The sequence below is a fragment of the Suillus paluster genome (genome assembly GCF_016628075.1).
Source record: "Suillus paluster strain FC165 chromosome Unknown EDB91scaffold_2, whole genome shotgun sequence".
Lineage (NCBI taxonomy): Eukaryota > Fungi > Basidiomycota > Agaricomycetes > Boletales > Suillaceae > Suillus > Suillus paluster.
The window spans coordinates 17,906-42,372 of NW_024537562.1; the positions used below are offsets into that span (position 1 = coordinate 17,906).

The 24,467-nt window shown below is 47.8% G+C and overlaps 9 protein-coding genes across 9 annotated transcripts; 5 read left to right on the plus strand and 4 right to left on the minus strand.

Moving 5' to 3' along the window:
* The first annotated feature begins 410 nt into the window (after window positions 1-410).
* EDB91DRAFT_1095205 (major facilitator superfamily domain-containing protein) lies at window positions 411-2,243 on the plus strand. The gene is made up of 3 exons (XM_041316924.1): window positions 411-686; window positions 756-897; window positions 958-2,243. Exons 1-3 carry the CDS (start codon window positions 546-548, stop codon window positions 2,106-2,108), a joined length of 1,434 nt encoding a protein of 477 aa, XP_041183423.1. The 5' UTR covers window positions 411-545; the 3' UTR covers window positions 2,109-2,243.
* EDB91DRAFT_1095206 (uncharacterized protein) lies at window positions 2,219-3,685 on the plus strand. Its single transcript, XM_041316925.1, has 9 exons — window positions 2,219-2,447; window positions 2,503-2,522; window positions 2,575-2,622; window positions 2,676-2,751; window positions 2,801-2,975; window positions 3,031-3,051; window positions 3,103-3,445; window positions 3,506-3,524; window positions 3,587-3,685. The coding sequence occupies exons 1-9, from the start codon at window positions 2,325-2,327 to the stop codon at window positions 3,617-3,619; spliced, it is 858 nt and encodes a 285-aa protein (XP_041183424.1). The 5' UTR covers window positions 2,219-2,324; the 3' UTR covers window positions 3,620-3,685.
* Window positions 3,686-3,757: 72 nt separating this feature from the next.
* EDB91DRAFT_1233602 (Dopey, N-terminal-domain-containing protein) lies at window positions 3,758-10,550 on the minus strand (the record flags this gene model as incomplete). Its single annotated transcript, XM_041321115.1, is given in 30 exon segments — window positions 3,758-4,003; window positions 4,057-4,180; window positions 4,232-4,356; window positions 4,407-4,667; window positions 4,687-4,691; window positions 4,743-4,948; window positions 5,000-5,130; window positions 5,183-5,277; window positions 5,329-5,458; window positions 5,516-5,591; window positions 5,637-5,786; window positions 5,846-6,237; window positions 6,293-7,055; window positions 7,104-7,158; window positions 7,214-7,385; window positions 7,408-7,465; window positions 7,520-7,652; window positions 7,702-7,888; window positions 7,942-8,064; window positions 8,118-8,573; window positions 8,624-8,731; window positions 8,785-8,892; window positions 8,951-9,124; window positions 9,172-9,494; window positions 9,541-9,691; window positions 9,743-9,871; window positions 9,920-10,000; window positions 10,055-10,201; window positions 10,260-10,387; window positions 10,448-10,550. The coding sequence occupies 30 exon segments, from the start codon at window positions 10,548-10,550 to the stop codon at window positions 3,758-3,760; spliced, it is 5,340 nt and encodes a 1,779-aa protein (XP_041183425.1).
* A 176-nt stretch (window positions 10,551-10,726) lies between these two features.
* Window positions 10,727-12,346, minus strand: EDB91DRAFT_248784 (uncharacterized protein). Its single transcript, XM_041326589.1, has 3 exons — window positions 11,820-12,346; window positions 11,536-11,766; window positions 10,727-11,483 (listed from the first exon to the last, which is right to left on the minus strand). The coding sequence occupies exons 1-3, from the start codon at window positions 12,232-12,234 to the stop codon at window positions 10,870-10,872; spliced, it is 1,260 nt and encodes a 419-aa protein (XP_041183426.1). The 5' UTR covers window positions 12,235-12,346; the 3' UTR covers window positions 10,727-10,869.
* A 112-nt stretch (window positions 12,347-12,458) lies between these two features.
* EDB91DRAFT_1042905 (Mss4-like protein) lies at window positions 12,459-12,975 on the minus strand (the record flags this gene model as incomplete). The annotated part of the gene is made up of 2 exons (XM_041313025.1): window positions 12,459-12,802; window positions 12,855-12,975. 2 exons carry the CDS (start codon window positions 12,973-12,975, stop codon window positions 12,459-12,461), a joined length of 465 nt encoding a protein of 154 aa, XP_041183427.1.
* A 97-nt stretch (window positions 12,976-13,072) lies between these two features.
* Window positions 13,073-14,147, plus strand: EDB91DRAFT_1095220 (ATP synthase E chain-domain-containing protein). The gene is made up of 4 exons (XM_041316926.1): window positions 13,073-13,121; window positions 13,187-13,240; window positions 13,304-13,484; window positions 13,627-14,147. Exons 2-4 carry the CDS (start codon window positions 13,223-13,225, stop codon window positions 13,695-13,697), a joined length of 270 nt encoding a protein of 89 aa, XP_041183428.1. The 5' UTR covers window positions 13,073-13,121; window positions 13,187-13,222; the 3' UTR covers window positions 13,698-14,147.
* A 2,414-nt stretch (window positions 14,148-16,561) lies between these two features.
* EDB91DRAFT_1241970 (uncharacterized protein) lies at window positions 16,562-17,056 on the minus strand (the record flags this gene model as incomplete). The annotated part of the gene is made up of 1 exon (XM_041322136.1): window positions 16,562-17,056. The coding sequence occupies one exon, from the start codon at window positions 17,054-17,056 to the stop codon at window positions 16,562-16,564; it is 495 nt and encodes a 164-aa protein (XP_041183429.1).
* A 322-nt stretch (window positions 17,057-17,378) lies between these two features.
* Window positions 17,379-18,016, plus strand: EDB91DRAFT_1076832 (uncharacterized protein; the record flags this gene model as incomplete). The annotated part of the gene is made up of 2 exons (XM_041314890.1): window positions 17,379-17,813; window positions 17,981-18,016. The coding sequence occupies 2 exons, from the start codon at window positions 17,379-17,381 to the stop codon at window positions 18,014-18,016; spliced, it is 471 nt and encodes a 156-aa protein (XP_041183430.1).
* A 49-nt stretch (window positions 18,017-18,065) lies between these two features.
* Window positions 18,066-18,455, plus strand: EDB91DRAFT_1042132 (uncharacterized protein; the record flags this gene model as incomplete). Its single annotated transcript, XM_041312976.1, has 1 exon — window positions 18,066-18,455. The coding sequence occupies one exon, from the start codon at window positions 18,066-18,068 to the stop codon at window positions 18,453-18,455; it is 390 nt and encodes a 129-aa protein (XP_041183431.1).
* Window positions 18,456-24,467: the final 6,012 nt, after the last annotated feature.

Consider the following 24,467-nt stretch of genomic DNA (forward strand, 5'->3'; position numbering starts at 1 on the left):
TTCTTCAATCCCTAAGACAGACATAAATTCCGCTAACCGGTTCAACAAAATCCAGGCGTATAGACTACCCAGCGACATGATTGATAGTGCACTGTACAAGTAGAACATTTTCTTTGATGGTAGACGTAGTACGTGTTCACTCTTATCAGCAAAGCTGCGCAGATTCTCGCTCGCATGATTGACTAAGCTTCCTCCGAGGAGCTTACTTGGGCGATTCGACAAGTGCCTGTTACCTGAGAGTTGCTGACTAGTCTTTGTGGAAGCTAAGACACAATACACGCTCAGTGTTTGAAGACAACGACTGAGGTAAGCGATGCGTATTATATATGCGAATGTATGTGATAATTAGAAAAAGGAAATTGTACTATATAGTATACGACGACGACGATCCAACAGTCTTGACTAGTCCACGTGACCTAAAATTGTCATAACAAACTAATTCTTAGTGATCATGTGTTGATCATGCAGTGGGCGCCGGGAACCCATGGTGTATTTTTGCGCGTGTTGTCTTCAACGTGCTCTCGACTGGCGGCATATTCGTGCAGATGACGGTCCTCAAACACCTATTGAATAAAATTTACCCGTTTTCGTCTCGCCATGAGACGAGCGACGTCGATGAAGAGGAATTCAAGCTTCCGAACATGGCGTCCCTGGTCATCATGATTGCAATGAATTTTCTTCTTCAGGTAAAACATAGCTGTCGATTGCGAGGACGTTGCAACGATCACTCACATAGTATGCTGCGGTCCTCGCAGGTATCTTTTTTCATCGTCGTTTCATCGTCAAACAAGTATGCAGAGTACTTGGGAGGAAGTGCCACTTTTTCTGGTATTATCATCGGCATTCCAACAGCTTTCGCTGGACTTGCTTTGATTCCTTTGACACGGTACGACAAAGGTACGTTCAGATATCTTCCTCTCGTTGTACGGTATTTCAATCTCTGTCATTTCATCCTAGGGATGTACAAAATGCCCCTTCATGTCAGTTGCTGCTTTGCCATTCTAGGTCACATCGCCTACGCTCTTGCTTACCGGGCCAACTTCTTATATCTGATCCTGATTGGCCGCTGCCTCAACGGTGTCGCGTTCTCCGTGTTCATGTACTGCAAACGGTACTGCACGGATCCTCGAATTGTTGGAATCAGACGAAGGACGACACTTGCTAGCTGGTTGGTCATTTGTCAAGGTCTGGGCATGAGCCTTGGCCCATTCCTTGGTGGCGTGTTGTACAATATCGGTTTCTCAAATTCAATTTTCAACGGTTATACAAGCCCAGGATGGGTCATGGCTGGCGTTTACGCTGGCTTCTGGGTCTTGGTAACGAAATATTTTGAGGACATCCCTCAACCACAAACCATGATTGAGTTGCAGTCAGCAACCAATTCAAATGCTCCCTCCGTCTTGGCCGCAGAAGCGAATGGTCGAGAGACGGAGTCTTCTCCTAACTATTCATCAGCACCTGCCACACGCCCTGCCTCACCCACTGACGTATCATTCAGAGCACAGCTCTCGCTGATCACACGGTCCCAATGGGGTGTCATTGCATGCATGTGTTGGTTCTCAATGCTCTGCTTTTTCATCCTGGGCTCTTGGGAAGCGAACTTGCCTGTATTTGGTGCTGCTGCTGGAAACCTTAACTGGTCTCCCTTTGCCGCAGGAAATTTCATCGCTCTAGGTGGAATAACATGTTTCCCTTTCCTCCTCGCGAACCTCCTAGCTGCGCGTCGCACACAAGATCGCAAACTCCTAGCTTTCGGTACGATGATTGGCCTTGCAGGCCTTCTCATCTTTCTTTCCATCCTTCGCACTGGCAAAGTCAATTACGGCTCACTATTCGCATGTTGGTGGGCCGTGGCGCTCGGGTTTAACCTTGCGACTACGGTGACCCTTAGTCTACTCAGCAAGCAGCTCCCACCTGAGTGGAACGGACGCACGTCAATGGCAATTCAATACAGTAATTATACTGGTCGTGTGACGGGCGCAATCTGGGGTGGTTCGGGTGTTTCAGTTGGAATGTTGAACTATGTGGGATTGGAGATTGCTATGGTTGGTATTGGAGCTGTTCTGTTTACAACTTTGTGGAGGGATCTAAAGACGAAGACGGGATGACCTGCTCAGGGGAAGAGAATTTTTCTGCTATCTTGCACTCGGGCTCTATAGAGGCTTTTCCAGTTTATTGTCATCACAACTTGTTAGCATGTATCAGTTAACTTAGAAGTAACAGAATTTACGGGGTCCAAATGACGGGAGGTGTTTGGGGTCTTGTCACTACGCTGATGCATATTGCAACTTGAAGTTGTGTCACTTGTCAAAGGTCCACCTACCATGAAAGTCTTGACCGCACTTTCCATTCATATTCTTTTCGTGTCGCTCGTCTCAGCACACGGCGGCCATGAAGACCCAGAAGAGAGCGCAAAACTTGCCAATGCAGGCTACGCCGTTCGACACGTATGGGAGACCCACACATTGGTCCTGACCAGTGCTAATCCTTCATTGTTAATAGATGGCTTCAGAACACCATATGTGCGCAACTCAAAGATGTCGCAACGTTCAGTTCTGATGAAAGTTGATACAGTGATTCCTTCGACCTGGAGAGTTTCTTCCAACTTCATGATTTGAACAGGTAATGAAACTACAGCCCAGTCGGGAGGATATTCAACCCGTACTTTGCTTTAGAGATGGTGTATGGGACCGGGAAGAAATTGAAGCGATATACGGCGTCCATCATGTGTACTCGCAGAAAAAGTCGAAGGTCCGGTAGCTGCACTGCCCTCACTTGTCGCGTGTTAACGTCATTATAGGACGACATTGAACATCAGAAGAAGGCCGATCACGTTGCCGATACTGTACTCAAGCTCTTGGACAAAGACGGAGACGGAAAGGTCACGCCAGAGGAGTTTTCTGCTGTTGGGACAAATGGCCTTCCCAATTTTGACGATATAGGCGCAGAGGGACATCATTACGACGTAGAAAGCGGTGAGTACTTCTACTAATTCACCTTTCACGACATAATTACTGAGCTCGCAACAAGAATTTTTCTTACACCACGAAGGTTCGTTTGACGCATAGTGCACGTTGATTTGTAGCTCAAAACATACACCAGAACAACATCACTCGACACCTGAGACGCAAACCGACGAATCATATACCCACCCCGAAGACGTTGAACACTTTGCCCAGCACGAAGCCATCGAACTTCAAGAAGTAGAGCGAGAGGCAAAATTCCAAGGGATCACAGTTGAGGAAGCTCTCCGTGCACATGACGAACCCCCCACACGCCCTGCTGACAGCACGCCGAAGCCTAAAATCACTCGTGGTGTCCCGCCAGAGAAGCAAGATCCGGTGGTCAAGTACAAAGATATCGGCAAGGAGCGTAACAGCCAGTCAGATTGGGGGACCGGAGAACAAGGATACAAGCAACCTAACACACCGGTAGAGAAAATGAGGTCAGTTTCACGCTTAACTTCGATATCTGCATCCTAACCAGATTCATTCCTGCGTTGCAGGAAGAACCTCCCATACAAGGTACGCGCTGAGCCTTCTCAACAGCTACAAGTAGAACCGCTAACTCATAGGAACGTATGCAGTATAAATTCCGACGGAATTGGGGAGACTTCTGACGAGACATCTACTTATATTCGTTCACTGCTCTCATTAGGATTCGCTCGCATCTATAGATATCCATATGCTTTGCGTATAGAACGGCGAATAGAATCTATGTATATCGTAGAGAGAACAAAAAAAACGGTTCACCCCTCTCACCGGCCATCAAACATATCGTCCAAAATTCCCTGCTCGACCGCCTCCCAATCGATGTTCCCTCCGCTTGCATACACGCTCTCGTAAGACGTGATACTCACATGGGAGAAGAACGGAATGAGGTCCCTGATCGAGTCAATCTGGCGAATCGACCTTAGCATGGGTTTCCGCAAAGCACGATCAGAATGGGCAGGGAAAGCAAGGGAGGTCGATGTTGGCAGTGGTAGCCCAATGCTGTGTTGTTCCTAGCAGGATTTAAATGGCCACAAGTTCAGAAAGTCAGGAAAAGACAACGTACTCGTGGTTCAGGAATAGGCAAACTGCCTACCACTTCAGCGAGCTGGTCGAACATCGACTCTGGGCACCAATTGTCAGGGCGAAACACGGCATCCACGGTATCGGTGATAAATATCCACTGATGTCTGAGTATGTTGTCAATAGCCATATGCATGTCGAGAGCAAGGGGACCTTACATCTGAAACTCTTCTGTTTGGAGGGTAAGCAGCAAATCGAGACATTTGCTGGCCGAAAGGATGAGTTGTAGATCTTCCGAGCCATCTGAGGGTATCGAATCGATTATTAGCTCGAATATTCGATACTAGAATTCATGTCAGATGTTGAGCAAGATATCGAGTATGTTCATCTTACTAGTTCAGTGAGAATCACGGGCCAAAAGCTCGTCATGCTATGTGCAGCCAGGCGGCACAGCAACACTCGTATGCAAAGGTAGACTTCACATTGAACAATCGGAGATGGAACATTGCGCAGGATATCCACCAATTTCTCTTGTACAGCTGGAAGCTGGGTTAAGAAATGATTCTTCTCCCCTGTGAAGAGGACTAATGCAAGTCGTCGCAAGTTGAGTGATCGCAGGAGCATCTCATGCTTCTCGGTTGGTAAAAATATTGGCTGAGGGCGACGTGGCAACACGGCCTAAACATAATGATCAGTAATGTCAGGTGGATATATATGATGCGTATTTACTAAGCAGATCAGGGAAAGAAGTTTTATCGGCATCAAATAGTGCTTTGATGATGGGTTTCCACTTCGTAGCAACGCTGGAGTTCGAGTTAAAGATGCGGTGATCGTAAAGGACGTCGATCACTGCCCCTCGCCAAACCTTCATGGCAGGAGGGATTTTGATCATCTCCCGAAAGATGTCGACCACAACCGCATCAGCATCAAAAGGCCTTTTATTGGGTTGTGAGAGTGTGACATACAAGGTCGAGTACAAAGCTCACCTAGCTTTCATTTTGATGCCCGGGCTCACGATGTAATATACGATGTTGCTACAAGCACTCGCTACCTTGTCGTTGTCCATTAAAAACCTGCGCAGGTCTGGAACAGCTGTTGACGCTATGAATGCGGTGATCTAACAGATGGTCTCAACTCGCAAGATCTCCGGGAGTTGACAAGCAACTTACCTGAGAGGGCAACTCTGCTCCCCAAGTTGGCTTGGCATTGTCTGAAGGCACAACAGAGCTAGAATCGGCCTTCTCATCCAGCTTCACATCTGAGGCTGAAGACTCATCAGATGCCAGAGAAAGTAGACACAGGGTAAACCACTAACCACCACGAAGAGCAGGGGAGGATCGACCATTGACCAATGACTCCTTTGTGGTACGTCTGATCCAATTTGGTTGATCCGTCGATCTACCCACGAAAGTAACGCATGCATCAAGGAGCTTTCCAAACGTCTCCTAAGTACCGAATTTATCAGAGCTCAACTCATAGAACAACTTTAAAAAGTACCGGACCTGGAGGTCTTTCTTAATGCGCTTGTCGTCAATGGCAGTGGTCTGAGTAACTTTGTCGCCTAGAACACATAAGCACCTAAGAAATCGTGAGCGGCGAAGGATGGTTTTAAGAAATTCATACTTCAATGCCAAGAAGACCTGAACTTTGAAATCTCGACTTGACGCCAGATCTTTGGCAAGTTGCATAAATCGACCCCATACTTGAAGTGCCAGGGGCCCTTCAAGCCGTCGCAAATATTGCTCCAAAAAGTTGAAAAGGACGACATCGGATCTATCAAGTAACAGCAACTCGTTTAATAAGCCACTCGTCGGCTGGGAAGGATAACTCACAGATTCGCATTTGCGGGTCTCCTACTGCGCTCCGAGGTGTTGGAGAGACGTACTGATATACTGTCGCAGATCATATGCACCGCACTTTGTGCGTTAGCGATTAAGACATCGACCAAGTCGAAGACGCCTGTAGCAGACTGATTAGAGCCCTTGGAACGTAACAATGCATCATGATCCCAGCATTCGATAACGGATTCCAACACTTCCGTTGGGTGAGCGCGGAACAAGTGCTCCAGAACTCTTCGACAGCGAGCATGTGTCCGATTATAAATCATAGACAGCGAATCCGCCTCTGGCCGCAGGCCGGTGGTATCATGCCAGACCATGTTGACCCATATCGCAAGCAACACACGGATGCCATCATGGAGAGACTTATAACCAGGCGAGTGTGACTGTTTAGCTGTCAGCTGTGGTAAACTAGACATCAGACGTCACCAAGTCACTCACTGTCAGCTGATCTTCGACAGTAGAAGATGCATTGTCTGTAGTGAAGACATTTGAGACATATCCTAGGATACCTCCCGACTCGGCCCCAGGTTTGTCCTGAACTGGTGTGTCGTCCTCTTGTAAATTGGCATCTGACTTTTGAGTCAAGCCAAGTACAAGTAACCGCTCGAGCGCATTGAGGAGCATGACGAACTCAGCATCAGTCGCAACTCGAGGATATCTCTCGTTCTCTCTCGGCTGGCTCGCCTTAAGCGCATCCGAGAGGAGCAAGCGTAGTTGTCGACAAAGGCAATCAGCAATAGGAGAAATAACGCCCTGAAGGGCAGGCTGGAACTGGGGAACCGCCATCAGCACAAAATCTAACCAGTGCTGCATCACAGGACGATTGCGCGGGACTGCAATACCGTCTATGATAGTTTGTGTCAGCAGTGAGTTGACACTGTAACCTCTTTTTCCGGATTCCTGCGAGCCTTCTGCGCTTCGATCCTCGGGAGGCGGGTTTCCGTTGTAGGCATAAGATGTCGAGGCAGATATGATGGAGTGGAGGAACCGCAGCAACTTGTTTTGCAAGTCCAAGCAATGTAAATGGACGCAGAGGAAAAGCTTGCCAATAACGGCTGGTTCGAGTATTTCAACAGCGAGCATTTCAATTTCCCCACGAGCGACGATGGTTTGGAGGAGGTCTATGGCAGAGGATTGTATGACCGTGTTCAGCGGCTGCATGACCGGAGCAACTTGATCTTTGGGTTCGGACTGAAGGAACCTGTACGAGAATGAAGCGTAATGAAGGATAAGGGTGTGTGTGACTTACCTTGACAACACTTCGATGAGTGCATCGAGGTAACTCGTCTCGGCATCTATCCCGGCTGGTGGAAAATTGTTAAATTACAACCACAGCAAAACTGCATCAATAACCAATACCTGAGCTAAGCCTCTGGAGAAGCACATGGTCGAATGAACGCCTAAAGAATGTGCCGCGCGCAGACTTGGAAAACCCTTGACCGCCGAACTGGACGATCGAAAGTAGAATCTCAAGAAGGTGAGCGACATATCGTTGGTCAAAGGACTTCTCGTAAACGTAGCCCCCGATTTCCTTTGCCGCTCACTCTGCTAACTTTGGGTATTCGACGGATAGAGGGGTCCAGAAGATCGCGCAGGATAGGTTCCAAGACCCTTTTCGATCCATGTGAGCCTTCCACCGGCCAAGAGATCAAAAAGTAGCGTTACCTGATATACGACCTCAGATTGCATCGCATCCACGTTTCTCCAACGCGTCGTAGACTTGGATCATCGTGCTTCAAGGTCTCTAAAACTATCATCAACGGCACTTTTAAGCGCACTCCCGGAAGCGAGTCATCCTCTAAGAAAATTCAGTCAGCAAAATAATGACATAGCAAGCGTTTACTCACCTGACAGTCGCCAAAGCACTCCAAAGGCCTCATGCGCCTCGTAAACGTTTCTCGACTCGGGAGAACACATGCTCTGCGCTATTATCGACTCGACTTCATGAGGCCGCGACAATGATTCTATCGACCATATGAGGTTGACAGCTCGCGCATGACAAGTTGCCAGGTCTTGGTGGAGGTATCTGAAAAGCTACGAAGCCAAGCTTTATTGGATTGGCTGCGAATGTAGTCAAACATGCAAACCTTCTTTACCATGCGACTAACGACGGGTCTCCTATCCATCGATAACTTCGGGCTAAGCTTCTGCGAACCGTGCAAAGACAATATCAAAGACACCGCCTGGTCTACCAGTGTGAAATTGACAGTCTGAAGATATATCAGTTTCCTACCTAACAGCCAGGGAGCATTACGTGACATACCTCCAGGTCAAGACAATCGAGCATAGAATGCAGCCATTCAGAAGGGTCCCACGACATCCCGAGCGTCGCATCACAACTTCTGCCCACCGCACGCACAATGTTCGACAAGACCCGTAACACCTGTGAGAATGCCGCTCGAAGTTCTATTGAGCCGCCATGCTGAGTCGAGAGCGATCGAGACAGTGCTTGACTAGTGGAGAACATATGTTCCAAAACAGCCACCAAAGGATTGACCACTCGACTGCTCGGTCTCGATTCGGTGAAATCGAGTCCGTAAAATGCATAGGAGAACGCGAGTGAGCTGAGTGACGAAGCCGATGTTTGAAGTGCTGCATTCAGCCCAGGCCGCTGACTGAGAGATTCCAGGGGTATATGTTTGAATATCTCCTCTTGAAGAGCTAAACATTCTCGAACGGAAGCTTCGGCAGCCTTGGACGGGTCGTTGTTGATTTCGCGCTGTATCGTGGGTCAGCTTCTGCACCACGTGCCCTAAACAACGATCGTACCTGCAGCCTGTCCGTTATGGCGGCAAAAATGACTGGTAAGTGAATGCTGCGAACTTCGTCATCTTGCAGAGGGAGTGAACGCAGGAGGAACAAGGTCAAGTCGATTGCCTGAAAATGATGTTAGCATGAACTACCCGAGTCGTAGTTGCAGCAAAGCCCACCCCAGTTTTCTTGTCTTCGGTTAAGTCTTTCATTATTGCTGCCAATAACTGCTTCCAAAGAATACTGGGCTCGACAGCATCATATAAAGTACTGGCGGTCATAGAAATCTGGAAAGATATATTCAAGTTGCTCACACCTTTAAAGCACGAAGAAAACAGGACCTACATCCTCATTACGCTCCTCCGCATCCCGCTGCATGAGAAATCGGATCGCCTTAAGAGCATCCAATACAAGAACATCCGTCAAAGCTGATCCTATCTCCCACTTATCCAGCAGCGAAATAAAGATCTTGAACGGTCTAGATTCAGAGTACTCCCCTGAAGGCGCAAACATTTCATCCTAATGACAATCATTAAAGTCTCGCGACTATCTAAATTGCAACCTACCTTGAGTGTGGTGTTCAATAACTCGAGAGCATGCTGTCGCAGATACACGATTTGGTTCTCGCTCTTTTCGTCCGGTCCCAGTAGCCAGGTATAAAGCCGACGATTGAGTGATAGATCTCGGCGGAGGACTACACCGGTCGCAGCTCTCATAAGGATGACGGAGTCTTCTGAATGCGCTCGTTTGATAGCGGCGCTATCGATCCGCATCGACTGCAATAGAATATCGAGGGCGCCTCTGCGAACCAACAGATTGTCGTCTTCGAGCGCAGCTGCGAATGCACGGATCATAAGCCCTATGTCTCTACCTACTATCTGAGTGATGTCTAAAGAATACTGAGTGGTGGAATATACTACTTAGAAAATTCTTACCTTCGTCTGCATGTAATCGAGGTAGTCGGCGAGAGAGGAAGTTCAATGCGGTTCCCCGTGCGGAAGACATCGTTATCATGATGAGCCATATGTTCTGGATAAAGAATACAGGGGATACGGTTCCCGACAATCGATCGAGTAGATTTAGCACCTATAACAATTGAATTAACACACTCATCTGTGACATGTAACAGCGACATACCTTTTCGAAGAACTCGCCAGTCTCCTCTTCAAGACCCGGAAGCAAGGCAAGAATGAACGACTTCATCACGGGGCGCAGACCAGCTTGTAAAGGCAAGTAATGCGTGTCATATATGGTTAGCAGTATCGGCTGTCTCAATCAGTACTGGATGAAGCGGATCACGGGTGAGGATCATACCTTGACTGATGTAGCAGCATACTCGAAGAACGGGAATAGGCCGGAGGACCATAATGGTAGGTCCCGTTTTAGACCTTCGGTCTGGTATCGCAGACCACATCAGAGGTTACCATATGATGATCACGTTGCACTCACTCCAAGTACAGAAAGTATATGCGTATAAACATCAAGGGCGCGCTGGTGCACGCCAGTTGGTAGAGCGGGATTCAAGCACTGAGACAACCGTTTGGCAACAATTAGCTTATACGGGATCTCCTTGAATTGCATGTAGGATTGAAATGTCTGTAAATGCGCAACCACGCTTTATCAATACTCCCAGCCAAGCATGTAAGAAAAGTACCTTCAACAACTGCTTCAGAAACGCGATACAGTCCGCCCACTCATGCACATTATCGAATGCATTGAGACACTTCTCCACTTGTTGTGTGTACTTCTTGTACTTCGGATCAGAAGCATATGTTTGATGCACTGCAGTGACCCAAGTCAGCCATTTAAAATTAGACCATCAGAACCTGTATTAGAGCGTACATTTATCTCTGGTACTCGATTTCGTGGGGTCTACCGCAGCCGCATTCGCGCCTGAGTTTCCACCAGTGCTGGTCTGCGGTATAGCAGGGCTTTTACTCGACATGGTTGGTTGAGACGCGGCCGGTAGATGGTTGTATGCCCTGACCCTGCAAATGACCTACTGCGAAGCACTACGGGCCGCGAATTCGAGTAGAGAGCGCGTTCAGAGAGGCTGGATGTTGCAAGCTACGTATTAGTGTGTACCAAATTGGATCGAAGTCATGGTCACAGCTTCGTCACATGAGTAGCCCGTCACACACCCCTCAGTCATGCGCATTGCGCTGTCATCAGTGCATGCTGCAAACCAATAATAATAGAACGATACACCGAGGGTATAGTATGTAATTAATGCAAGATACAAACATAATTAGACGATAAACCACCTATGACTCCATCTTCTCTGGCGTGTTCTGTACGAGAGGGTCATTGCCCTCCGCTTCAGACGCCGGCCCAGCGACAATATTGCGCATCTTCGAAGGAGCCTTCACAGGGTGATGATCAGGAATAATAGACCCTGCTCGTGAAGGCGCAGCTGATATGCCGGACGCAGCACGGGAGGCTTTGGATTTGCTAGACCCCTTTCCGAGCAACGGCGCAGATATTGAACCACCGCCTTTTGGCATCGCAATCTTGTCTGCGTCGCCGTTCTTATGAGTTGCGGCTGTTGCATTGGCAAATTCAGACTCTTTGTCGCCAACCCATGATCTAGCGAACCATCGCCCGCCTGCGATGCCCCGTATTTCACGGTTTGCGGTTCTCCAACGACGTACTTTGGTTCCGCTTCGATCGAGGGGCAACATGGGTGCGAAGCCTGTTCCAATCTTTGGGGGAGGTTGGACGGGGAACGGCTTGGACGGTAGAGGGTAGACAGGAAGGGGCGCAATTTCTGCTATGCCCTCGGCTGGAGGAGGAGCAGGCGCATGCTCCATGTCCTCATGCTCAGAACCGCCCTCACGAGCAAGAGGAAGTGGTGATGACGGTGCAGTACCGGCGTATGCTGATGCAGAACGAGTTAATCTGAAGCCTATGTGAAGCGAGATAGTACTTACACTCACTCAGTGCTCCATCATCCAACGGAGGCACTGCCAAAGTCTTTACCGCCCTGAGAGCCATTGAATGGTTGAAATAATCTTGATTCTGATACACGTACTTTGGAGGGGCCTTTGCTCTGGAACGTTGAGTAGCAGCAGGCCTACGGGGTGCTGCCCTCTTCTTCGGTGGTGGTTTATCAGCAACCGCGGATATACTGACATCCTGAGCATCAGGTTGCTCGCCTTGTTCTACTAAGTTATACTGTTTAATAGACCTTGGTTGAGTAGGAAGAGGGGCTAACCATGCGGCTTTTTGTCGATATCCTTGTCCTGCTTTTCACTCTTCCTTGGCTTTGGCTTCCTCGCTGGCGCCTTCCGCTTCGTACCACCGGTTGAGACAGTAACTGCAGGGGTAGCAGCAGACTGTTGCAATTCGTCTTCGTCATCAATGAGCTGATCCTCCTCGTCCTCCTCTTCGACGTCATCATCACTTTGGGGTCGTGTCTGCGGGGCAGGCGGTGGTGGTGGGGGAACGGGTGGTTGTGGAGCAACCTTCTTGTTGCTAGCTGGTACACTAGGTGAGGACGACTTTCCCTTGCCTTTTTTCTCTGTTACCAGCAACTTTACACGGAATTTTGAAGTTCGAGAAGGCGGAGGAGTGTTCTCTTCCCTGAGAGTTGAAATCTGAGGAGCATCCATATCCACATCCTCGTCCATGTTTTTTTTGACAGTAGTATCCTTGAGAAGCTTGTCAAATGTGTCGCAAGCGCTGGCGTGGAGGTCAACAGATGAGGGAAGAGAAAGTTCAAGCTACTTATGCATTGGCCAGTTGTGAACTGTGGGTAGTCTGTAGGTTGGACCGGGCTACTCGGAGCGCCGGGAACTGCAACTTCCACTTGCTCGTCATTTTGAACAATGAGGTCAATTTCACGACAAGGTATCTAGTCCAATCTTTCTGATTTCGATTCATATCCCTCCCATTTACTCAAACTGTCATTGACATCCAGCATCCGCGTTCCATAGAAAATATGAGCAGTTGGCTTCGCAATATCCCACCCAACAATCTTCCTTTCCTCATTTCTACCCAAGGTTGCGCCCCATATGCTAACGCGGTTGGTGTGAGAGTTGTACGACGCAATCCCAACGCCGCAGGTTTTGCACCTGAATCGTCGCTTGTACGGCTTGAGGGGATTGTCGTAGAAGTCTAACTGAGACTCGTGTGGTTCTGGATGTGTCCATGTGAACGCAGAAACGTCGAAATGCACAGTGTGAATGAATGGACACGCTGGGATCGAGAATTATTATTCGTGACCAAAATCAACGTGGTCCCATCTCACAAGTCAATCTCTGGCAGTTCGAACAGTGACAATACGCGCTCAAAACCGGAGGGGTAGAGATGGCGTATGAAACAGCCTGGCAGAAACAACTGCCCTGTAAGAGCGGGACGTGGTCCGTCATAAGTTACTGCAGGTCTTCAGGATGATCAAGTGCGCCGTTCCGGAAGACATGAGATTACGTCAGCGGCAAACGCCGACTTGCTCCGCTAGGTTGGTCGGGAAGAACGAAACTTGCAGAGTAGCTTTTCTATAAGCACAACTAGGCAGGTCCGTCTTCCGTTACTTGCATCTGCTCGCTCCGCTGACGTTCGAAGTGCACTCTTTTCTTTTAGAAGTTCCCGGTCGAAAGTCCAAAAAAAGGTCAAATAATGTCCACCACACTTAACGTGCGCCGTTCTTCGCATTTACAGTCTGTTAAACTCAAGCGTCTGCATGTGGTTTCGTTCTAGGTTGCTCGTTACAGCGCTCTCCTGTCGGGTGTTTTCTATGGCATCTACCACCGCCGGTCGCTGCAAAAAGCCCATGACTCAGACAAGGAACACCACGCTATACATCAACGTGAACAGTTGATAGCGCAAGCAAAGGATGCATGGAGATACAAGCAGGAGAATGCAGAGGGGTCGAACGGCGGTGAGTCCTAGCTTTCATTTTACACCCATGATTTTTCCCTGTGTCAAATTTCGCCCTTGGGTCTTGTACTCATGTTTCGCACTCCCATCCGCGTTTCCTATTGTTCGAATTCGTGTGTACTAATCCTAACTTTGCGCTGTAGTCATCACAAACCCAGAAGACCCACAGTTCGACCTCGAGAAGCTCGTTGCTAAATGGGAGAAAGAACTATAATGGTCTTGTCGCCCTGCTTTCGTCCGACAACTCCTTATATACCTATAGACCACCCAGAGTCCCAAACTGCTATTTCACTCTTGGTGCAGACGTGAATTCGGAATATGAGAATATCTCACCTGAACTACAGCGGTTTGAACTGCCCCTCAAAACGCGTTCAATCCGAGCCTTTATAGGCACGATGTTGAATGAACATAGCGCCGGATAGCAGTTGAAATGAAGTTTGGGAGTACACAATCTTTTGTTAGACCGTTCTCGGACCCGGGTCCGTGTCCGGACAGAAATCGACCGTTTCACCCGGGTTCGGGTCCTGATATCAAACGTCAAATGTGGTGGTCCACCCATATCGCCAGTCCGGACATCACTGCGCGTGAGGAGGGTATGCTGGGTACAATCCGGACATTGGGCCTGGGAGGGTATGATATCAGAAGATGATGTAGTGTAATACTAAGGTTGTCGTCTAAGCGGATGTAAAATTTCAAATGTTAAAGAGATCTTGCACGACAAGAGAAATATAAAGTATCAGTGAACATTTTGTTACTGTCTGAACATCAATGATAATAAGAAATATAAATATATCTTTAATGCTGGCATAAACTTCGAAATGAAACTTCACATTTAAGACTCGAAAAAACTTCAACTATCGCACGTGACTGAATATCTGCTCATGTATGAAGTTTAGACCGTCGCTTAGACGGGCGTTAAAATTCAAAATACCCCCTGACAATAAAACGTAAAATAAATCATCAAGTTTTATCTCCAGATAAAACCGATCGCCTGACGATTGCCCACTCACGGCTGAATCATCGCCCACTTACAATGTCATCACCCACTTAAGTTTGAGATGCAAAATATTACGGGACTAGACAATGAGTTATATACATGTACGTGAATCTATGTAGTAGAGTGAAACTGAAAATCAATCCTGTTTGACAGTAGTCAGACACCGGTGATTTCGGGAGGTGAATGAATGTACTCACGTGAGATAGAGATAATATGACTACCATATCACTTGAAACTGCCCATCGAGCAAAGTGACCAACAACCCAGGATACCTTGACATTTTCCAAATGACTACTTGAGCTTGACAAGTACATTTTAGTGGGAAAACGAGGATACATAGCAAATGGATCAATGGTCTGATCATGACGCGGGAGGAGCTTGTGGACAGCAAACACCAGTTCACCTGTGGGCATAGCATAGATATGTTGGATACTGCCAGGGACAGGAGACGATGACTGGTCACCCTGAGGATAAAAAAAACTTGACTATTCCTGACGTGAGTAGAGGCTCTGCCGTAGACAATCCCGTTGAATTCTAGTTGTGTGTGTAATATTGCTGTGCGTTGTTTTATAAGCGCAAACAAGTCTTCAGGAACAGCCACAGCTACAGCGGAGGAAGGAGCCTGTAAACTGTCGTCCAAAGGATCTTCAGCAAGTTCTTCACTGAGAGTTGAAGCGCTCTTGGGAGCATACGTGCTGTCAAACAGAAATTTGCACTCTTGAATAGCTGGTGGACAATCAAGTTGACTAAGCCAATGGTGAAGTTTTGAAGTTTTGATAAACAAGTATAACATGGTAGTTTCCAACTCGCCTTGAAAAGTCAGTCCCGCTATTACACACTGGTGTTCTGTAAAGACTCACCAGTCTTATAGTTTACTGGAAGATGCTGAAGTATTCCAATCAAACGTTCGAAAGGAAAGCACCACCAAGAGGCCAAATAGAAGTAGATAGTCGTATATATGGAAGGCAGCATGGTGATTTGGACACAGAGCGAAGGTAGGGTATATCTTCTTCAAATTTCCAACATAATGCGCAATGTGAGAGTGATACACATGTGCTCTCTCTGCAGTCGTTGTTCGGGCGCACATGAGATACATGGCACTTAACGAGGGAGAGAGAGCGAACCTTGCAGTGGAGCCCATCTTTGAGGCCACAGAGTCAGATTTTGTGGATGAAGATGTGGTAACTCACTGGCAGGAGTTTGCTCTAGCAGCCGCAGAAGTGGAACCAACCCTGAGCCAGGCGTTGAATGGTCCAGACGCAGTAGAATGGCAGGAGGCGATAGACTACAAAATAAGTCAACTTGAGAAACTGGGAACGTGGGAAGTCGCTGACAAACCATCAAACACTAACATCATCCCATGCCACTTTGTACTAGCTACTAAGCGAGGCCCTGACGGCCAGAAGCTGAAGCTTCATGCTAGGCTCGTCGCGAATGGGCAGCGCCAGCAATACGGCCATGACTACTTCGAGACTTTCGCACCAACTTCCAACATGTCTACCATAAGGACTGTCCTCACCATGGCCGCTCAGCAAGACTGGGAGATTCATCAAGTAGACATCAAGAGCACCTACCTTTATGTGGAGATCAAGGAGACCATCTATATGAGGGCGCTGCCTGGATACTTGAAGAGGGGAGATGAGGACAAGGTGCTGAGACTGCTGAGGAGTTTGCCCAGGTTGAAGCAAGCTGGTTTTGAATGGTCAGAGGAGTTGGCTGGCACATTTAGAAAGATGAGATTCTCTAGGTCCCAGGTGGATGTCATTGATGCTATATCCATGGTGGTAATTGGTGTTGCACTCTGTCACAAGCACCTCAATATGAGGGCAATGATCACACACTAGATAGTAGAACATACCTGCACAATAGAGGTGGATAGAGTATATAGCAATTGGGCCATCGTCCAATGTATATAGAACGATCTGTCATTGCTCGGCTTTCTTGAGGACAGAAGCCTTCGCATGAGCGGGACAGCCTTCGGTCAGGCACATCTGGTGAGGAGGATAAAGTGCTCATGGTGCTATCGATGCTCTCAGTAGTTATCCCTGTACAAAATGATAATATGCACTGATTCCATATTGTCACCCATGATTTGCAAACAAGGGGAACATGTCCTCGATACCAAATATATCTCCATTGCTATGCCACACAACATCCTTGAGAACCTTCCAGTACACATCTACATCACTTTCGCTGAGATCACAACAGGCTGCCAAGAACAAATTGATGGCAGGAGAGATAAAGTCGGGAGCAGTATTGGAGGGGTGTGATACAGCTTGGACGAGTAAGATGTCGTTCCTAAGTGTCGATGCCAGGGTTATGAACCTGAAAAGGCTACTAAATGTCAATGGCGAGCCAGGGGAGAGTTCGGCCTGTAGTGTTTGCAGTACTGCAAGCGCTGGCTGGGTAGCAGCCATGGTCACCATGTCAGCCAACATGCACAACCCATTTGCATCATGGCTGTGGGTCACGTGGTATGTTGTGACTGTGAGATTTGCATTATGCAGGCAAGTGGGACGGATGGGTTGGATATCCCAGATGTCCCGGATATTCTGGGATTGAGATGTCCTCAACATAGGTGAATACACTGTGGGAAGTAGAACAAATGAATTTCAGTAGGTTAGCCACTGAACCGATTAACTTCAAGCATAACACTGAATCGACCAGCAAGTGTATTCATTAGGGGAGTTCAAAGTTGATTTCGGAGGCCGATTTGGACATCAATTTGGACTTGGATGCTCAAAAACGTCGAAATCTGATTTCAACTTTGACATCCCTCAATTTCGACCTGATTTTGACAGATTTGACACCACCATTTTCACTTTGCTGTGTCGGAGTTTAATTTATTGTTGTTCGACATTTGTGGTAGAATGCATCAAAAACCTTTGTAAAAACATCATGCCCTTCCTGACTGAACGCCAAAAAGCTGCAGAATCCATGCTTGAGGCATATCTTGCAGCACTTGTAGCAGAATCCCAAGTCCTTGTCGATCCTACCTCTTCTAGTTCTGATTTGAGTTCTTCAGGAAGTTCTGACAGCTCAGAGTCAGATGATGACTGGCTGATGCCTACAACCAGTGATGTTTTACTTGGTGTGGTAGGCTCATTATACTCTCGGAGATACCTTGTAGACAGGGAGCCAATTGTCAAGACTGGCAAAAATTTGTGCCTTCTCCTTGTGGAGTGGAAATTTACACAACCTGAGATTTTCAGAGCCTATGTTCGGGTAACCCCTGATTGCTTTGATGTGCTTGTCTCTGCCCTGCAGGATGATCCAGTGTTCCATAGCCACATCAGCAAAACCCTGATTTGGCTACAGCGCCACAGCCACACAGTGTGTCACAGGTCACACAGAGTTTTTTGTAAAGGCTCTGCAGCATCACACAGGTACTGATTCTATGTAAAAATGAGTGTAATCTAGTCACAAACATATATATAACAAGATGGTATGCTAACAATTATGTTTTATTGAGAAATTGTGTAGTGTGCAACACTGTGCAGCGCTGTACATGGGGGGACCTCGCTGTGACACTGTGATTGCTGTGCAGTGTTGCACAATGCTGCACATAGGGTTAGGGTTTTGCTGATGCAGACCAATGTCCCACAGATGCCTATTGAAGCACAGGTAGCAATTGCTTTATATCATTTTGGCCATTATGGCAATGCAATCAGCACTCAATTAGTAGCTCTGTGGGCTGGTGTTGGTTATGGCACTGTTCACCTCATCATGCAGCATGTTATGAAGGCCATCTGTAGTGATTGCTTTCGCCACTCTGCCCTTTACTGGCCAATGTCACATCAGCAAAACACTTTTTTTCCCACCACCAAAAAATGGCTGGCCACAGCTTGGTCCCTTCTGTACAGAGCTGTACAGAGCCCACAGAGGCAAAGTGATTTGCTGATGCAGATGAGAAAGAGGAGGCAAAGATATGGGTGGAGGAGAACTCCTGTCCTGCTTGGCAGGATGGTTGGGTGATGGTCGATGGCACATTGGTTCCACTATATGCTTGACCTGCTTTTTATGGGAACACTTGGTATGACCGGAAGTCTAATTATTCTCTTAATGTGCAGGTATTTGCATCTCTGATACCTTGATAGTGCAAATATCTAATGTTGGCAGTAGATTGTTTTGACTCCTGACTTGTGCACCATTGATTATTCAGTTGGCCTCCCTGGTAGCCAGCATGATGCAACTACATGTGGTGAGTAATTATATCGCAGGCCTTTGGGGATGTTCTAAAGAACAAGTATACTAATGACTCATTAGCTGCGTTCTAATCAATATGTAGAGACTATCAACTCACATCTCAGTCTCTTGGAAAAGGCTGAGATGTGCTCATGCTACTAGTGGCATTCTTATAGTAAGCTATGTAGAAATGAAAAATATATCAAATGAATAAGTAACATATTGCAGGACACGAGCCGACATCAACACGTCGCTCGTCAATGTCCGTTTTGGCTTGGGCTCGGACCACCTGTCACTCTCCCTCCTCAACCATCTCGGATTGGTCTGTTTTCTTTGTCTCTGATTGTTCTGATCGTTTGGACTCCAACACTCCCCCTTGAGCACAAGCCAGGGACATTTGCCCTCGTAGCTTTTGCAGGCGCGGCCAAGGTAGGGCCTTGGTGAATGCATCGGCGACATTATGGTCAGTCGGGCAGTAGAACAGTTGGAAAGTCTTGTTCTTAACGTGGGAACGGATGAAGTGATACCGTAAGTTGATGTGCTTGGTTCAGGATTGGAATTTTCCATTTGACGCAAGCGCTATTGCTGCTTGATTGTTGCAGAAAATGGGGGTAGGGAGTGGGGTTGGTTCATAGAGCTCTCCAATGAGGTACTGAAGGTAAAGTACTTCTCTTGCAACACTAGTCAGGGTGATGTACTCAGCCTCTGCAGTAGACAACACGATCAGCAGCTACTTTTGTGCACTCCAAGTGACGGGGCCGCCGTTTAGCATGACAATATATCCAGACATCAAATGTCTGTGGGGTTGCGATGCCCAGTCAGCATCGATGAATGCCTCAATACCTCCGTCCATGGAACCAAGGGTAAGTTCAAAATCCACAGTACCCTTCAGGTAACGCAATGCGCACTTGGTGGCTTCCCAGTGGGTCCTACCAGGGTTGCGCATAAACTGCAACAGGGTGGCAACGGCAAATGTGATGTCAGGTCATGTGCTGGTGGCTGTGTACATGAGGGATCTGATTGCTCGTTGATATGGTACATCGCACATCGCCTCTAGCTGCGCTGCTGTACCAGGAGACTGATCAATGGATAGGATAGCACCTGGTTCCATTGGTGTTAACGTGTTCTTCGCATCCCCTAGGTAAAACTGCTCGACTATGGTGTCCACGTAGGCTTTCTGGGATAGAGTCAAGGTGCGCGCTTCATGGTCTCTTGTTACCTTAAGTCCTAACAACCGGTTAAGCTCCCCTAGATCCGATATCTCGAAGAATTCGAGCAGCTGCACTTTAAAGTGCTTGATGTGGGAGATATGGTTGGCGGTGACGGCCATATCATCGACTGATACAGTGATGACGATATGTTCCTTATTGCCGCATTTGAAGTAGACTGCCTGGTCGACCTTCGATCGCGTGAAGCCCAGCTTTGCAAAAACGCCCGCTAACTCTTCTGCCCACTCGAAGCCTGCTTGCTTCAGCCCAGGTAAGCTTCTCAGCAACCTTAACACCTTTCCTTGCTGCCCATCCTTCAGATAGCCAGGCAGTGCCCTCATATATATCTCCTCCTGGATACTGGCATAGAGGTATGCACTTTTGATGTCGACTTGATGTATCTCCCAGTCTCTCTGCACAGCCATCATCAGAACCGTTCGAATGGTGTGCTCATGTTGGCGGTGGGCACGAACATGTCGAAGTAACTGACTCTGTACTGTTGCCTCTGACCATTCGCGATGAGATGGGCCTGGAGTTTGAGTTTTTTTGCCATTGGGACTGCGTTTGGTGGCCAAGACGAAGTGACATGGTATCAGATTTGCATCATGAGGTGCGTCTACTATCTCCCATGTCCCTAGCTTCTCGAGCTGACTGATTTTGTAGTCTACAGCTTCCTGCCACTCAACTCTGTCGGGGCCGTTCAGGGCTTGCTGCAGGGTTGGTTCTGGCTTGGCGGCTGCTAAGGCAAGGTGGATATGGGGCTCCTCATCCAGTAAGTCCAATTCTGACACTTCTAGCAAGGATTCGATCGCGACTGATGCCGTCTGTCCTTCCTGCAGTCTTGCATAGTACCCAGGAAGAGGTCTGTTTCGCGTGACGTGTGGCACTGGCGGTGGGGTGACTTGCTTGGCGGTTGGTCTGGGCGGTGTAGAGGGTGCCTGAGGGATGGTCTGGATGCCTTCTGCATTGCCAGGGTTGTTTGGTAGGTTGTTGGGTGCGTCGCTCGCAGTGGCGGAACCACTTGGCTCCCCCTCGTCCATGACATCCTCTGGTACCAGTACCTCTGTGGGCGTGAAAGTGACGCTGCACTCCATGGAAATGCGATGTTTCATCGGCCAGTAGACCCTATATCCCTTGCTTTCTACATCCACTCCAACGAAGATAGCTTCTTCTGCCCTTGCCTCCAACTTACCCTTGTCCTGAATTCATGCACTTGCGCCAGGCTTGGCTTCATATTACAAATGAGTTCGTAGGGTGTAGTGGTGGGGGTCACATGGGAGGGAAGTCTGTTCTTCAACCAGGTTGTGTAGCTCACTGCTTCGGCCCACAGGAACTTTGGTAAGTCCTTTGCGATAAGCATTGCGCGCGTGCGCTCCACTAACGTTCAATTAAGATGTTGTCATGAATGTTACCAACTGCATCTAAATTTCGATTATCGAACCCTAAGTCACCTTATCCGATAAGATTAGATTAGATAGATCCCTGATAAGATAAGATGGATAACCGGCTAACGACCACTATCTTTACATCACATCTATACTACATCGACGTCATCCATCCTTATCCGTAACCATAGACATACGAACTCATCACATCCTTAGAAGTCCTACGATTAGGCAACGGGTTACATCATAAGCATCTACATGCCTCTATGATCGAACCATAACCGAGAGTACTTTACGGGTTATCTCTCGAAGAGTCATCATCCCTTCACATCGCAGACCTTCACATCTTCACACATGACATGTTAAGAGTTACCTCTGTCATTTACCGAACCCCTTACATTAGAACCTGTTGCACAGTCACAGCAAGAACCCCGAACCCCTATCACAGAAGCATCGCTCATAGAGAAGCATGTTCATTACCGAAGACTCTGGAGAACCCTTAGATCCGATCATACTCAATACATCTCCAGATCCAGATCCTATCTAGATCCTCAGATCTAGATCCCAAGATCCATCTCTTATCGAGATCCTTAATTACCGCTCGAGACTTCTTATCACAGAACTCTCTCACACCCTTCTTAATCTTCGTCCACCCTGAATAGAAGCAGTCCCTGAGAACCCTGCTTAATTACTGATACCCTTGGCCCTATGAACCCTTTACCCTTCTCTTCTTGTAGTTGATTGGTTGATAAGACGCCCTATACCTTAGGTGCAATGTTATGACCGTATATAGTTATATCACATACCTTTCATACTCAGATAGCTCCGCCCCAATAGTAGTATATAGTCTAGGTAGTAGTCAGTAGTACTCCTTAGACTTAACCTCCTCGTTTCTACGTTATCGTAGGGCCTAGACGTTCCCTCTCAATCCTACCCTTGTTTTATCCTCTTCAGACTGAGTCCTGTGGTGTGATTCCAACTCCAGACACCTACTAGTTAGGTTAAGGGACGTGGGTCATAACAGATGTTCTGCCACGCCGTTCTGCTGGGGTGAGTCATGTACTGTCAATTGACACAAGTAGTCATCGAAATCAGCACTCAGATATTCTCCCCCTCGGTCCGAACGGACTTTAGCCAAATGAACACCAGGAGATTGACGCGCTAGCCATGCCTCATATGCCTTGAATGCGGTGAGTGCCTCACTTTTGAGCTTCAAAAATTGAAGTTTCGTCTGACGACTATAGTCGTCAGTAAAGCTGATATAGTATAGGCACCCGCCTAAACTCGCGGTCTGCGCTGGCCCCCAGAGATTGATATGTACCAACTCTCCATATCTGAGTGTGCGTCTTGTACTTTCATCTGGGAATGGCTTTCTGGCTGACTTCGCTTTGACACAGATATCGCAGAATTCTGGTTTCAAGTTAGGGTCTATTTCAACGCCTGAGATGAGGCCCTTCTTCACCGCGTCTATGACAGCGGTTTGAGAGATGTGTCTGAGGATGTGATGCACCTCATTAACGGTAAGCTTCATGGTTGCAACCTTAGTGTGATGTCTCTGACGACTCACTACCACACTATATAGACCCTCTACTTGAGGAATTTCTGCGATGACGCGGTGCGGTGGCCCTTTCAACAATATCTTGCACATGCAGCCTTCAAAAAGGACAGCTAGGCCCCCTGCCATGATGCGATTGGTGGAAATGAGGGTAAAAGCCATGGTAGGTGCATATAGCGCATTCTTCAGTGTCACCGTTGTGTGCTTCTCACCGAGGGGTAGGTCAATCTGTACATCTCCTCATCTGATCGTGCTAAGAGTCGAACCGTCTGCAGTATGCACATCTTGGGGAGGAATGGTAACGAAATTGGTGAACTTTGAGCAATCGAGGCAGAAATGTGACGTTGCTCCTGAGTCGACAATTGCACCTCTCTTCTTGATGGGTAAGCCCAGGTCTTTCGCTACACTCGCTAAGTCTGACATGACGAAAGTGTATTGATCTTGGGAGTCGGCCTCAGCTGCAGAATTTGCCGCTTGCTTCTGAGTCTTTTCCCCTCTCTTCCTCTGCTGGTTCGGACCTTGTCCTTCCTTCCTCCCTCCAGGTCTCCAACAGTCTGTTTTGTAATGACCCTTTCGGTCACAGTCAAAACAGGTAACATCGGGGTTAGTCTTGTTGGTGGAGGATGGTGAAGTCCGCCCTTTGCCTTTTGCCTCTTTTATGGCAAGAGAGCTGCGCTAGCTCCCTTCTTGCTGGGGCGTCATTCGGTAAGCTGTCTGTGCTCGTACTCTTCAGTTATGATGGTGACCAGTTCATAGGATGTGACAGGAGTTTTCATGATCTTCGAGGCTGCTGTGATGGACGACAGGAGTGGTCTATAGGACTCAGGGAGGGAACCCAGGATGATCGCATGAAAATCTGGGTTGGTGATCGCAATGCCCATGCCTGCAAGCAGTTCACGGAGCCTCATGAGCTCTGCAAAGTGAGATCTGACGTCTCCTCCCTCATCACACTTCGTCTCTTGCATCTGACGATGTAAGTCTATCTGGACCAGCTCTGTCTTCCCCTCATGGATCTGACATATCTCTTCCCAGATCTTTGATGCATCCTTCAGCTTCAACTAGACGTGCAGTAATAGCTGATTGGTAATTGTGCTAAATATCTGCTGTTTTACCAGTGAGTTTTCTGGTGGTACTTGTCCATACATTTATCAAGTTCATCGTAATCCGCCTGCGTAGGCGTTGTCCCATCCAGCTTCACGATAGCCTTCATCTTCGGGTCAACCACGAAGGGTTTCGGCTCACTTGCTCGACCATCAGTATACCACATCAGACCTCTAGCGCCAATGGCTGTTAACGTCCGTTCCTTATAGGTTATCCAGTTCGAGCTGTCTTCGGCAAGCTTCGGGATGTTAAGCAGGGTGGTGTTGGAGCTGGGGAGCGAAGTATTCATGGTCGAGACAGGGCTCATAACCTGTGGTGAGTAATTATATTGCGGGCCTTCAGGGACGTTCTAAAGAACAAGTATAATCTCAGTCTCTTGGAAAGGGCTTGTGCAACTAGCTAAGTACCTAAAGAACAAGTATACTAATGACTCATTAGCTGCGTTCTAATCAATACGTAGAGACTATCAACTCACATCTCAGTCTCTTGGAAAAGGCTGAGATGCGCTCGTGCTACTAGTGGCGTTCTTATAGTAAGCTGTGTAGAAATGAAA

What these genes read in the sequence shown, in the direction of transcription:
- EDB91DRAFT_1095205 (XM_041316924.1), top strand. Translation starts at nt 546, where the DNA reads ATGACGGTCCTCAAACACCTATTGAATAAAATTTACCCGTTTTCGTCT. An exon ending in CAATGAATTTTCTTCTTCAG is followed by an intron (nt 687 to 755) that starts GTAAAACATAGC and finishes CGGTCCTCGCAG; the next exon opens with GTATCTTTTTTCATCGTCGT. An exon ending in TTTGACACGGTACGACAAAG is followed by an intron (nt 898 to 957) that starts GTACGTTCAGAT and finishes ATTTCATCCTAG; the next exon opens with GGATGTACAAAATGCCCCTT.
- EDB91DRAFT_1095206 (XM_041316925.1), top strand. Translation starts at nt 2,325, where the DNA reads ATGAAAGTCTTGACCGCACTTTCCATTCATATTCTTTTCGTGTCGCTC. An exon ending in ATGGCTTCAGAACACCATAT is followed by an intron (nt 2,523 to 2,574) that starts GTGCGCAACTCA and finishes AAGTTGATACAG; the next exon opens with TGATTCCTTCGACCTGGAGA. An exon ending in CAACTTCATGATTTGAACAG is followed by an intron (nt 2,623 to 2,675) that starts GTAATGAAACTA and finishes ACTTTGCTTTAG; the next exon opens with AGATGGTGTATGGGACCGGG.
- EDB91DRAFT_248784 (XM_041326589.1), bottom strand. Translation starts at nt 12,234, where the DNA reads ATGGACGAGGATGTGGATATGGATGCTCCTCAGATTTCAACTCTCAGG. An exon ending in TATCGACAAAAAGCCGCATG is followed by an intron (nt 11,767 to 11,819) that starts GTTAGCCCCTCT and finishes ATAACTTAGTAG; the next exon opens with AACAAGGCGAGCAACCTGAT. An exon ending in TGATGGAGCACTGAGTGAGT is followed by an intron (nt 11,484 to 11,535) that starts GTAAGTACTATC and finishes GTTCTGCATCAG; the next exon opens with CATACGCCGGTACTGCACCG.
- EDB91DRAFT_1095220 (XM_041316926.1), top strand. An exon ending in TGCAGAGGGGTCGAACGGCG is followed by an intron (nt 13,485 to 13,626) that starts GTGAGTCCTAGC and finishes TTTGCGCTGTAG; the next exon opens with TCATCACAAACCCAGAAGAC.